The sequence below is a fragment of the Branchiostoma belcheri genome, unplaced genomic scaffold (assembly GCF_001625305.1).
Source record: "Branchiostoma belcheri isolate BF01 breed outbred unplaced genomic scaffold, Haploidv18h27 scaffold8, whole genome shotgun sequence".
NCBI lineage: Eukaryota > Metazoa > Chordata > Leptocardii > Amphioxiformes > Branchiostomatidae > Branchiostoma > Branchiostoma belcheri.
Window position 1 is genome coordinate 4,128,536 of NW_017804464.1, and position 14,150 is coordinate 4,142,685.

The window sequence follows — 14,150 nt, forward strand, 5'->3', positions numbered from 1 at the left end:
GACCTCAAACCTACCTTCCTTCAATGATCCTGCTCAATTCTCCACACTCCCTACTTACACAGTTATGTCTTTTTAAAAGTTGTATTTCCTCTGGAATCTTGATATATGGATTATGTACAAATACCATTACCTTACAAACACATCACTCTTTGAGGGGATAGGTTTTAAAGCATTTGCAGCTCAGCTTGTGTCCAGATGTACAGGTGTGATAACAGTAGACCTGGGCCTTGAATGTCCAAATTATTACAATATGATACAACCAGGGGCCTTTTGTTATCCTAGTGATTTTGACTTTGTCCATATCTCATAGCAAAGTGCTGCTTTGCTGAACAATATGAGTAAATCAAGCTTTTGTTGCTTTGTTGATGTTCAGGATCTTTGGCATGGATGAGCACCTACCTCCAGGCCCGCAGTCAAGTAGTGTACTTTAATGGTCATTTTTCTGAATCACATCAGGTTGAATGTGGTGTCCCACAGGGTAGCTGCCTGGGGCCACTCATTTTTACATTGTTTACTAATGATTTACCATTGTCAGTCTCGAATTGTGCAACGGAAATGTATGCAGACGATACATCTATGTATAAAGCTTCTAAGTCCATTGTCGAGATAACGGCGGCTTTACAATCTGACCTTGTTAGGATTTCAGAATGGGTAACAATTAACAGACTTGTCATGAATGTTTTGAAGACTAAGAGCATGCTTTTTGGCACACCCCGTAAACTGGCTCTTCTACCACATTAAACCTGGTTATTGGAACGGAAAATATCAAACAGGTGGAAGAGACTATGTTACTCGGTCTACATATGGATCAGTCCCTTACATGGAACTTGCATGTCAATGACATACTTGTTAAACAATCAAGGAACATTGCGCTTGTGCGTAGACACGCATGGGCCATGTCATTCGAAGTCTGTAAAGTTGTTGTTTGTGCAATCGTTCTATCACTTGCACAATACTGTTTACCAGTGTTATCCAATATGTCTGCTTCAAACACCCAGAAATTGCAAGTTGTACAAAACAGAGCCTGTAGAATATTGTTGTCTAGATCATTTGATACACCTGTTAAGGAGATGCACAGGGAATTGGGATGGCCTTTGGTCAAAGACAAGTTTGTTATTAGCACGTTGAATATGTTCTTCAGAGTGCTATCCAGTAAGGAACCCCAAATCATATATGATTCACTTGTTCCAATCCAGTCAACCCACAAATATTCAACCAGATTTTCAGCTTCTAACAGTTTCTTGCTCCCCAAACCAAAAACAAACAGTAAAAAAAGAACATTTCAGTATCGTGCAATTGACCTTTGGAACAAACTACCACAACACATCAAATCACTGTCAAGCACATCTAACTTTAAAAAAGCCATCCGCCACCTGTTCACACAATATGAGTCCTGTGATTAGAGTGTGAATTGGGTATCTTTCATTTGTACATAATGTAATAATGTAAATTTCCTCTTTATGTCATATGTGTATTTTTTACTATGTCATATGTTGTTTGTATTGTATGATCTTTGTATGAACCCTGGAAGACTAGCCAGTTTTGGCTAAAGGGTATCGTAATAAAGGAATAAAGGAGCAGTCACTTTTCAATGAAGGAAATAATTTGTATTGTTTTAACAGTATATATTAAGATATAACTGTTGCTCAGTGTAAGCTAATGCTTACAGTGTTTAACGTAAAACGTGATCATCAAAGTTGAGTTGTGATCCTTTGTTCAGCCTGTCTTAAGTTTGGAACGTCGTTTATTCCTTTCAGAAAACCTGTGTTGGGTGGGAGTTATGTCAAGAACCAGAGGTTTTTATTTGTTTTTATTTATTTATTGCAACTGGCTTGCCCCTACAGCTATTCTTCGCTGATTTCTAAGGGGGGCCAATGAAGATGCAATTCCTATGTGTCAGCTAGCATTTCTATGGCGTTCTCATCTTCTAAAAACCCTGATGTTCAAAATGGACTGTGCTTCTTTCCCTGTCCTGTTTGATCACTGTTTTCCTTCCATGTTCTGTTTTCTTCCAGAGATCACCCTTGATGTACAATTTATCGTCTGCTTGCCATCTATATCACATCTGCTTGGTTTTTCCTTGCTCCAGGTTTAGGGCTGCTCTGAATAGAATCTGTTGCTGACGCCTTATTGATTAGAAGTTGATTACAGCTACTGTCAAAGCTGAAATGATGCAAAACTGTTTCTTTCATTACTGTCATTCTAGCAAGATAGTGGGGCCTTTTCTGCATATCAGATGTACTTTGCAAGACGAATAATGTACAAGCCCAGCATAAGATCAACAGTCTAAACTACCGCTTGACACTTTTTATGCAATAGGGAATTCTTAAAATAAATTATATGTACTACTAAAAATGTACTAAGAATAATTTAAAGGTAATATCTTACATAATGATACTGAAACATTTACTGATTCCTGTGATTGTAGTTTGTACCCCAGCAAAAATGATAACAAAAATATGAAGTCATTTAGCTGCAATAAACAGGCAATTTGACGTCTTAGCTTCTTTCCTTCATTAAAAGAAGGAACTCAAGCACTGGTCTTCAAGGGCTCCAGGCCGTCTTTCTCCCACCCTTCTATCCCAGATTCTGCTTAAGTTCTTTCTTAGCTTGCTACATGTGCATGGCTGCAAGAGATGCTGCATCATGGGGATGGTTCAGAAGGTTCTTTGTCAATCCTTACTGAGCCGATTTCTTTCCTGTCACTCATCATGGGGATGGTCCAGAAGGCTCTGTGTGAATCCTTACTGAGCTGATTTCTCTCCTGTCTCTCATCATGGGGATGGTCCAGAAGTTTCTGTGTGAACCCTTACTGACCTGATTTCTTTCCTATCTCTCTCCCCACAGACGACAGTTCACCATGTTCTGCCTGGACTGTATAGCCAGCTACCTGGTGGAGGTGGAGGCCATGAGTAGTACAGAGGCAGGGGTACAGGAACTGGTGCGCAACTTCAGGGGGCTACAGGCCAGGCTGGAGAGGCTGTTGTGACCTTGACACAAGGTCAAATCTATCGTTAGGATTTACTAGTAGCAGCACGTTGGTAGAACATACTGCACCTTCGCAAAACCCGTAATGTATTGTGCATAGCACCTTGGCAGAATCATATTCATGTATAAAGTTAACATCCCGTCTGTAGTTTCCAAAGGTTATGTCGGAAAACATATCGTCTGCAACAGGCAAAAATTCTGATGCAATGGTGACCAAACATCCAACGAAAACCGTGAAAAATCAGAGTTTCGCACAGGCGCAGTACGTTCTGCCAACGTGCTGGATTTAGCAAAGAACCCGGTGTCATTTGGATGTATTTTTGAGAGAAAACAAAAGAACACTGAGAATGCCAATACTGTTATGACTTAGGGAAAAGGTTACTTGACACATGTTAGGACTACCATAAATCCAACATTGCTGAAAAGCTAGGAGAATGCTAGTTAGATAAATTGCTTATTTTGGAACTTTTTCAATGATATTTAGACAAGGTTCAGTAAACAGCAAAGCATAGGTTTGAAATTTGCTGGTCTTTCTAAAGTATTCAGGGATCTTTTATACCTACACCATTTTTCTTCTAGGTAATAACTGATGACATAGTGCCATGAATATGAAACATTTATAATACCCTAAACATCATGTAAAAGCACCAAAGGAAAAAGAACAGTCAAATTATTATGGAGCTAAATTATGATTCTCGTTTCCTCATGGAAATGAGGATTTGGGGATTCCTGATTAGCTTTATATCATGGTTGATAATAAATGTCATTAAAACAGTCGTGCTTCATTTCATATGAGGAATGAGACGAAAGAAGTTAACTTTTCTGTCATTTGCTTACTACATATCACTCTAGAGCAGTGTTGTTCCTTTTAAAGGCATCCAATGCGATTTCAGGGCAGCAAAACTGGAAATATTCTGAATAAGGCAATCTTTGTGATATTGACACATACTGCTTCACACTAGCATATTTGAATAAGCATTTCATACTGCGGGCATTTAAAACTGCAGAAACAAGCTCCAAGACTAGTACTTCATTTTCTGGGTGGTACCCTAAAAATCGGCCCAGGACCCTTCAACTAACCATTTTCCGTCAGAATTTTGGAATTTTTGCTCCATGAGGGTCAATATACACTGGGATATTGTAGTTTCAACTCAGTATGTAGATAAATGACTAGAATATTGGCTTTGAAAAATCGGGTTTCCAAGCCCTAAAAACTGGCATTGGATGCCTTTAAGTTTGTTGTCAGTGTCCTCAAATTTACCGCTAATGTGCAGCATATGGAAGCATGCGATAAATTTTGCATGTAATGTACTATTAAATCATAATGGGACTTGTTTTTCTGGTGCAGCTAATGGTATCCTGTATAATTACAACCTAGCCCTGCACAAAATTACCTCGGAGCATCTCCCTTCTGAAGACGCAATGTCACCTTGATGTCAAAGGAAAATTGGAATTTCTAAAAGGTTCATATTTTGGCAGAAGCTCTTCTTTTTCCTGCCAAGTGAATATTATTTTCTGTACAATAACTACAAACTGTAATTACATCGCATATTCATTGTCCTTTTGGTGGTTTGAATGTAAACTTGAAGACCATTTGGGAAGAAGAATGTGTAATTTTCTGTAGATGTCTTGCAGGTGACTTGGGCCCATAAGGCCACAGCAAGTAAATTTTATGGATCACATCCTCTGCAGACTCCAAATGTAATGCGATAGGACAAAAAAAAACAAGGCGGGGGAAAAAACAAGATTCCTACATCTTCAAATTTTGGCATCATAAACCTTGTTAAACATGAAATTAAAGATACCTATATTCTGCTAAGTTTACTGCCAATTATTACAACATCCATTTCTCACTGAAACAGCCTGGAAAAAGAATGAACGCATCACTGCATCAAAGTAAAAGGAATTTAATGCATTACTGCATCCAAGTAAAGGACAAAACATTAAATCAGAGCCTTGTCTTGTCTCCTGTCTTCATATTTATCTGCCATCCACGTTCTGGCATGGCAACAGACATCTTTGCCTATTTTCGGCATGTTGACCACTGTCAGAGGGCAACAAAATTTCTTGTTTTTTTTTCTCCAAAATCAGGCAAAAATCAATGCGCGTTGATGTCATCCATAAAAATTAGTTGCTTTTGCCTAATATATGTGAAGGTTGGTGCAGCAAAACTGGAATGAATGCAAATGAGGATGGCCTTTCAAGTGGAAATAATTTAGTAGTACTTAACTTTGAACTTTTGCATTGATAGTAAGCTGACAACGTGGTCTTATGTACGTATAACATTCCTATGGGTTTATATGAGGTCCATTTGAGGACCATATTTTGTATGACAAACAGAGTCCTTCACTTGAATGTAATGAATTGTAATAAAAAAGCAGATTTCAGAGGGTGCCCATGTGCTGTATGTTTAGATACTCCCTACACTAGGAATTAATTTCCATACATATATACTACTTATACATAGTAAATGTATATTAAGTAGTATGTATATTTTCAGGCTGTAATATTTTGACTTTTAAAATCTAATTTAGAGAAAGTGACATTGGTTTTTACAAGACAAGACTTGTAAAAGGAAAATGTCATTCTTTGGCAAACCACTAACCTCACTCTTTACAACTCATTTGACCTTTACAGTATTAGAGATGAATTACCATAAGCAAGAATAACAAATTTAATGGTGATCTAAAATGTGATTTTTTAAATAGGGTTATTGACTTGGAATCTGATTCAGAATGTTCTGGGTTTGAATTCCTGGCAGGCCCCAATATTGTGTCCTTGCGATAATTGGGAAAGGTGCTCAACACCTATTTCCTTTCATGACTCAAGCAAAAATGAGTACCTAGCTTCGGTTAGGGATGTCCACTCTAACAACATGTAGCAAAATAATTGACACATTTTCAGTAAGCTGAAACAAATTCAGCTTGCTAGCAGAACCTCTAATGTTCTATTATACAATGTACACAATTCCATACCTCTTTAAGATTTTTACAACAAGAATTATGACAGTTACATGCAATAGTTTTGTGATGTGGTTTCTACGAATAAGACAAATTTGCAAACCTGTGGTTGAATAGAATAGAGGCAATGTATAATAGTGTTTACTTCTATAATAGGCCATTTACATTCAGAGTACCAGATGATTTTGGCTATGAAAAGCAGCCTTTCCAGTTCAGTACCACTCAGTGTAGCTCTATTTAAAGCCCATGAAAGAATGTCCAGCTTTGTTCAATACTACAGCAAATGAGATAGAAACTTCATTGATCTGACTAGGAATACCAGCTGTACTTTTGGTTTGTTCAATAAGGATAGCCAGGCACACTGCCAGATCTAGATGTAGTAGAGAAGCTGCCTTCAAGTTGACAAATGAATTACAGAACCAGTGGCAGGTTGATATTAGGCCATGTTGATTTGACTATATGGATGACAACCCAAAACTGATGTGAGCATGCAAATACTAGTAAAAAAAAAAGTTTGGCCAAAAAAAAAAGTTGCTTTCATTATGAATTCTAGGTGGTCATGAAGGTTGAACAAATGACACAAACAATATCCCAAACCCATTCAGTAGAAAAATGAGTAGATGTTGCGATTACTGACAAATCTTCCTATCAGTAATTAGAACACAAGTGGCATTATATTTTATTGGGATGGTGAATGATATACTCTTCATTTTTATTCCTTCACATTTTCTTGTCCTTTGGAATGGAGTTTGGTATTCTGCGACATAAGTATTGTTTTCTAATTTTTTTTTTCAATTTATGGCATATATTTGCTCATTTTGCAGCTACGTAATACTATATATATATGTTTTGTACGATTGACGGTTTGGTCGAAAACTTTTTTGGGGAGAAACGGATGAAAATTCATGCAGATGTTATCCATATAATCAAGTCAACATGGCCTTATGAAATGTCCTTATGGTTCTTAAAATATTCATAATGGTGCTCAACCATAGTGCACAATCCAAATAGAATATAGGAGACGCACACCGATAATAAAAAAATCTATATTTCCTCAATGAAAAATCTATAATTCCTAAATGTGGCTTTTTTGGGGTTGTTCACATGTCCAGACACATGATATATGATCAGTGCTTGTTCTCAAGATATTCATGGTCGTACTTTAACTATAGTGTATGTGTGCTATCTAAATAAAAGAAGAGTGGGTCAACTTTGGACAATAGAAGATATATCTTTCCATGATGAAAAATCTATAGTTTGTAAAATTAATACAGCAGGGCTTGAAATTAAAGGTGGTCCAATGGCCACTGACCTCTAAAATTTAGGCTGGGACAACTAAAAAGACACTTTGGGACATTTTTGGGACAATAGCAAAATAATCAACATTAGAATATCAGCCCTTTTTTGTTTATCAGGCACACATCCTGGCTTTTGGATCTGGAAAAGTCCCCCCGAATTTCCTGTCTACACTGCAATTATGTAGTGCACCTGGGAGTGAACATTAATATATATGGTCAGACAGGAGTATAAATCCCTCCTACTATAAAATTGCAACATTATGTAACCCAACACCAGTTACCATGGTGAGAGACGTAAACAAATCAGGTCATTGGCCAGGTCAGAGGTCAAGTGTTTGGAACAGAAGAAGAAGAGGAAACATAGCAAAAACAAATATGTTCTACTTCGGTAAACATAAAAAGTTCATTTCGAGGCCTGAATGCAGGTCTTTAAATTTGTGGCCCACATGTCTGGACACATGATACATGATCAGTGTGTGAATGTCGTTCCTTCTTACCCTGCTCGGTTTGCGAGCCAGCGGAATCGATAGCGGCTAATTTTCCATCAGAATGGCTATTGACCACCGTGGATCATGCACAAGCCGGTAGTCTTTCATTTCTGAAGGTATTTGGCAACCACATGAGGCTTTGTAGGGAAGGTAAACCGAGGACAGTCGTAAATACAATACCATGATCTCCCCTTGTATAGATGGTGGTAATGTGAATCAAAGCTTACTTTATTCTGTTACATTTTGTTCTACCAGCATAAAAGAATATAGTGTGTTTAGCATTGCCATACTTTTATTGGCCTTTTCATACAATATGTTACACACCATTGCATGTTTTAATCTGCAATGGTTTTCAAATGCTTGCAATGTGTACATGTATACTTATACTGTATTGGCCCAGCCATTCTGTAAAATAAAAATGTTCTACCCTCTGGATATCCCTTGTCGTTAGGCTTATCCCTTGGCCACCTGGGGACCTACAATGGCAATGATGTTAACAGCAGGAGACGAAAGTAAAATTAGAAATAAACATGTTGAAGAATAGCCAAGCATTTATAGTGAACCATTTTATCAATCAGTAAGCTGGCTTAAACTAGAATCATAGGTGGATGCATGTACATGCTTAACCACAAAAGTCCAGTATACTAAAGGTAGCCATTTGGCACTGAAGTTTTATAGGTTGTGAAGTTAGGCGGCAGGGAGAGGGTTAAATTCTAACCAATGTTTCAGTACCTCATGAGATACGTTACTGGTACTCGTAAAATGCTAAGTAAACATGAAATCTAGGATTAACGTTGATTGAATTTGCAGTGGGTTTTGGGGAATATTGTAAATGTTCAATGGTAGGTATAACAATTATAATGTCCCTAGTATCTAAGCAGAGGTTTGGAGGCTAGGTAGCTCTAATCAGAAGAAGGTAAGTGAGGCGACACCAATTTGATTTGTTGGTTCTCGAATCTTTTCAGAAAAAAATGAAGTGACAGGGTGAAAGAAGATAAGAATAAAAACAGACCAAGACATCCTATGATAGCCCCAAAGTCAACATACCAGGCTGGTTTGTAATTCAAACAACAAATTGCAACCTTTTATTCAAACCACTTCATTGATAGATGGAAAAACTGTAACATCTCTGAAGAGAAGGGACTTCCTAGAACTGTTGGGGCCAAAACAAATATGAGCATTTGGAGTCGATTCAGAGCCTGAAATGTTTTTTTTTTTTGCAAATCAAAAAAAAAAAATGAAGTGGGTGAATATGTGAACCAACAAATTAAATTGGTGTGGCATCCCTAACAACCATCTGTTTAAAAATGAATCCCTGTCGCGGTGACAATTAACCCCCAGGAGAGAAAGTTAACGTTGCGTATCGACAGATTCCTAACACATTAAAGCGGCATCAGTGCGATGACAATGATCCTCGGACTGACGTCACGCTGACGTCAAGCGTAGGAAATGACGTAGGCGGGATTTTATATCGCATCAAGGCCGATATCTGAACCATTGATCAGAGTCATTGCCAATTTTGTGCTACTTTGGAGCGTATTTTTAGTAATTGTCCTTGATCATGACTGGTGTAGCTGCACCTGGTATCAGGGCCTAGTCACATACATCATAGGTCCTCCTACAATAGACTTTAAAGCAATGTTATGTAGTTTTTTTGCGCCAAAACTGTAAATATAAATAATTGAAATTTTCTCATCTAGATTTTCATTTTCAATAACTTTCAACATATTAGTGTCCCTATTTCGCTTTTCAGGCGACTTTTCAGCGTAGTGCGAGAATAAGTTTTGCCAGGCCCGCTGTATTTTTAGGAGGCTCCTAAAAAGAATGTAAACAAATGGTTCGGGTGTCTTCGGCAGCTTCCAATACGTTTTGGTGGCACAATGACGTTCTTTTACTCCCCAAATGTCATTATAGACCCAAGTCTTTTGTTCTTATTTTAAAAGCAGTCTCATTATATATATATATATAGTACAGTGGATTCATTCCTCAAGCTAACCGACATCTTTCACACTGCAGTCAATCCTCAGTGAGACATCTGGAACCGCATAGTTCCCGTTTAGAACTTTTATCCATCTTGTCATAGCCTTGTACTGAAATATATCACACAACACTTGGCAAGCTAGTCTCGTACAAGTGACCCATCTGTACATCTATCCACAGCTAGATAAAAAGCAATGGTTTTACTGTTTACATCATGATCATCTGGTAAATGTGAAGACTCCCCAGAGAGCACTTAACAGCATATATCGCACTTTTAGCTCAGCATATATGGCTCTAGAGCTGAATTTTAGCACCTGCACAATGGTAGGTATGTTTCCACCACCTGCACCAAGTTTCTCCGTTCAAACTATTGAATATTTCATATAGGATTTCCAACTTCCTGCACAAAGTGCCACGAAGCCAGTCATTGTGTTCAAAGAATCATTACGTGCGGAACAATTTCGCCTCATTGTAATAATATTAATGGTGCTCTACGTGTTTTCTGATGTTGTTGAGTAGGGTTTGAGAGACTCTTGGCACGTTCCTCTGTGAACGCGGTGAAATGGCCAATTTGGTAGACTACTGTGTTCGCCTTGCATTCGGTAGGTCGTGAGTTCGATCCCCAGACGAGTCATACCAAGGAAATGGTACATAAGGTTTTATTGTCCAAACAGTACCCGTGCAGTCGCAGCCTTTATACGGCTGAATTGATGCAGGGTATCACATAATAATCAATACAAATCACAACAATTACAACAATCAAATAATACACATGATACACATATTTGTTCCACAATTATTTTTTGTAGAACTGTCGCAAGGGTCTGTGCGGCTGCCATTCAGCGCCACAAGGTGACCTCAATACGACTTTCCCCAACCGAAGTTAGGTACCCATTCACACCTGGGTGGAGTGAGGAAAGTCGTGTAAAGTGCCTTTCCCAAGGGCACAACGTCGGGGCGCATGTTCAGACATGTATCGGGTACGACTCGGAATCGAACCCGGGTCTCCCCAGTTCATAGTCGATTGCTCTAACCACTACACCACCCGACGCCACATACTGCTTTCTCTGCTGCACACAGCATTTGGGAAAGAGAATGGGAGTTAAACACACACCACTAGCAGTAGACTAGCCCCCTGCTGTAGTGATTGCACTGCTGTGTGGCCCAGGGCTATAAAATGGAGATGTGCGCCGCCCTATGCGTCACTTGGTGGGGGAAGGCTCTTAAACTTTAACTCTAATTTGGCACGTTCCTCACGTATGCTGGACACGGGTGGTTGGGTACGTTTAATTCTAACACATTCCCAGTTTATGACAGATGATTGCTCGGCTATGTGAGCTCTCCGGTGGGTGCCGCGGGTCTGGTGATGAATCAGGCAGGAAATTTCCCTTCGATCTGAGTAAGTACAAGTGCGTGGGAGAGAGGATACATCTCTGTCTGCTGTGACTGTGAGTCAGTCATACAGGCGACGGATGTGCGAATGGAAGTGGGGAGACAGTTCACAAGGTCGGACCAGGGCTGGAAATACTAGTAGAAATTGGCCTGAAAAGGTCCATTCACCTTCTCTGGCCAATTATATCCTCTGTGAACGCGGTGCAAAATTGCTATGTGTGCAATGGCCTTGCTTTCGGTAGGTCGTGAGTTCGATCCCCGGCCGAGTCATACCAAAGACTTTAAAAATGGTTCATACCGCCTTCTCTGCTTTTTAGGCTGATTTCGACTATTTATTCAGCCTGCAAAAGGAGTCTGGTGGAGACTATTGAATTTTTTTCAAATTGCACCTACAATTTTTGCCGACGTGCAATTTTGCACGTACCTGAAAAAAGGATTTCGAGCCCTGCCAGAGGTACGATAAATAAGGACCATGTAAGAGTAAGTGTGTTCTGATGTCGGGTAGTTATAGTTTGACAGTAGATGATTGACACTTAGAGCTTTCCGATGGAGTTAGACAAGTTGTATCTCTGTCTGTTGTTTGTCATACAAGGAACGGATGTGCGAAGGGAAGTGGAAAGACAGTTCACAGGGTCAGAGCTACGGTAAATAAGTTCCAGGTAAGAGTTAGTGTGTCGAGATGTCTGGTAGTTATAGTTTGACAGTAGATGGCGGACACTTAGAGCTTTTCGCTGGAGTTAGACAAGATGGGATGTTGTCAGGTCACGCCATGTCAGCTGGAGGAAGATGCGGTGAAAAGGAAGTGTCCATCAGTTTCGGACAGCAGAGAAGGGAGTGTTTTAACCTGGAAGTGGGGTCGTGTACCATAGCGGCAGAATATGCTCGACTCGGAACCAAGAGGTCCCGGGTTTGAGTCTCGAATCTTGTGCTCTTGGGAAAGGCACTTAACACGACTTTACTCACTTCATTCAGGTGAAAATGAGTATTGTCCTGTCCTGTATTCATCCTCTGCATTCGTGGTGGCATAAAAAGTTAAACTTGAGTGTGCCGTCACCATGTCTAGTCATGAAATGTTGGAGTATAAAAAAAACTGGAAGTAAAGGAGGAAAGAACTAGGGATGAGTGACAGACAGTCCGACTCTGACTGTCAAAGCTAAACGTCTCTCCCATTTGGGACACTTTGAGGAAGAAAGTTTTAAGAGTTCTAGAACGCCCACACACACTCTCAGGCACGTAACACTCCCGTAGGCGCAACACAACATAATTACTAGTATCATGGAAAAAACTTGGGTACAGTGAGTCACAAGAGAGCTACTGGTAGAAGGTTTTCGGTTGAGAACGTAGCAGCGGCCTACCGTTAAAACTTTTTGCTTGGCCAATGTTAAGTATGATTAGAAAGACTTAAACAGTAACTAAGCTGCCTTGAAGGTGAATTTGAAATTAGTGGTGTCGTGTGGCGTAACAACAGAGTGTTAGGCTCGGAACCAAGAGGTCCCGTGTTCGAATCCTGTCATGCCACCGATCTTGTGTCTTTGGGAAAGGCACTTTGCACGAATTTCCCCACTTAACTCAAGTGAAAATGAGTATGTCCGTGCGTTTGCTTTGTTTGCCGTTGGTGGTGCCATGAAAATAAGTTGAAAGAAAACTTGAGTGTGCCGTCGCCATGTCTTGTGATAAATGTTGGAATGGAAAAAAATTGTCAATTTCCGACCATTTACCACTCACGTAGTTGAGTCAAAGTCTCACTTTGACGCATGCCGTAACTTCCTGCTGACGTCTAGCGCAACGGCAAGCCTACACGTGACTCGGGGACACCGCCCACTCATCTTACGACACGTAATACTTTCATTAACGTTTATCAATAGTTTCTTATGATTAATACATCAAGTAATAAGACTTTCGATACGAAGTTACGAAAGGTCCTCCTCCGGTGACGCGCGATGTCGCGTGACTTACTTATTCTTCGTTTGTCGAGTGGCCATCATCATCGGTCTAGATTCCTCTCTGACACTTTCGTTAAGAACTATGATTTACACCATTTTTTCGTGATTCAGGGTAAGGAATATGTATCAAGCGATTGAAAAGATAGTGGTTGCCCAGGAAAAGTAATTCCCGCATTTATGCCCCACTGTTAGCGGGGAAAAGGCGCAAAAGAAATAATTGCAGACAATTTCTTTGATTTGTGATCTTCTACCAAATCATCATCAGTCTAGATTCCTCTCTGACACTTTCGTAAAGAAGTATGATGTACACCATTTTTTTCATGATAGGAATATGTTGGAAGCGATTGAAAAGATTGCTCAGAAAAAGTAATTTCCGCATTTATCGCACCCTAGTCCCATGTACTGGCGGGGTCTGAAAAAAACACGTTAAAATCATTAAAACTGGTGAAATAATGGCAGACAATTTCTTTCATTTGTGATCTTTCTAAATCATCATCAGGAGTAGATTCCTCTCTGACACTTTCGTAAAGAAGTATGATGTACACCATATTTTTCCTGACTATCATGATACGAATATGTTTCAAGCGATTGAAAAGATTGCTCAGAAAAAGTAATTTCCGAATTTATCGCACCCTAGTCCCACGTACTAGTGGGGTCTGTTAAAAAAACACGTTAAAATCATTAAAACTGGTGAAATAATGGCAGACTGGTTCTTTGATTTGTGATCTTCCACCAAATCCATTTCCGCCACGCACGCTGTAAGGTAAGAGATAAACCAGTCAGTGTGAGTTCCAAATTGTTACCGATCTATCTCTCAGCAGATGCGATCTTCTGGTTACCCGAGAAGGCAGATCACGTAGACCCTATCTACTGATCTACGCTCCGATCCTATTTACGGTCGCACATTTACGGCGAGCTCCGTCGGAAAGCCATTACACTTTAACCTGGTAAGTGATTTAGGCTCGGCTCGACCGAAGCGCTGCCGCCCGACCGTTTTGCCTTGCTCCGTGCGTGCATCACTTGTACTAGTAGTAGCATCCACCAGGCCTTTCTACGGGAATACAGATCGTAGAATTCGGCAAAAAAGACAGTAAAATTGGC

At 39.8% G+C, this 14,150-nt stretch overlaps 1 protein-coding gene across 2 annotated transcripts in view; it reads left to right on the plus strand.

Moving 5' to 3' along the window:
• LOC109486102 (nuclear pore complex protein Nup155-like) overlaps positions 1-4,043 on the plus strand; it is a 33,584-nt gene extending 29,541 nt beyond the window's left edge. The window contains exons 33-34 of one of the 2 annotated variants that reach the window (XM_019789786.1): positions 1,758-1,796; positions 2,848-4,043. In XM_019789786.1, the coding sequence (XP_019645345.1) occupies positions 1,758-1,796; positions 2,848-2,989 (181 nt within the window). In that variant the 3' untranslated portion in view covers positions 2,990-4,043. The remainder of the gene's footprint in view (positions 1-1,757; positions 1,797-2,847) is intronic. The other variant, XM_019789787.1, reaches the window with a different exon arrangement.
• Positions 4,044-14,150: the final 10,107 nt, after the last annotated feature.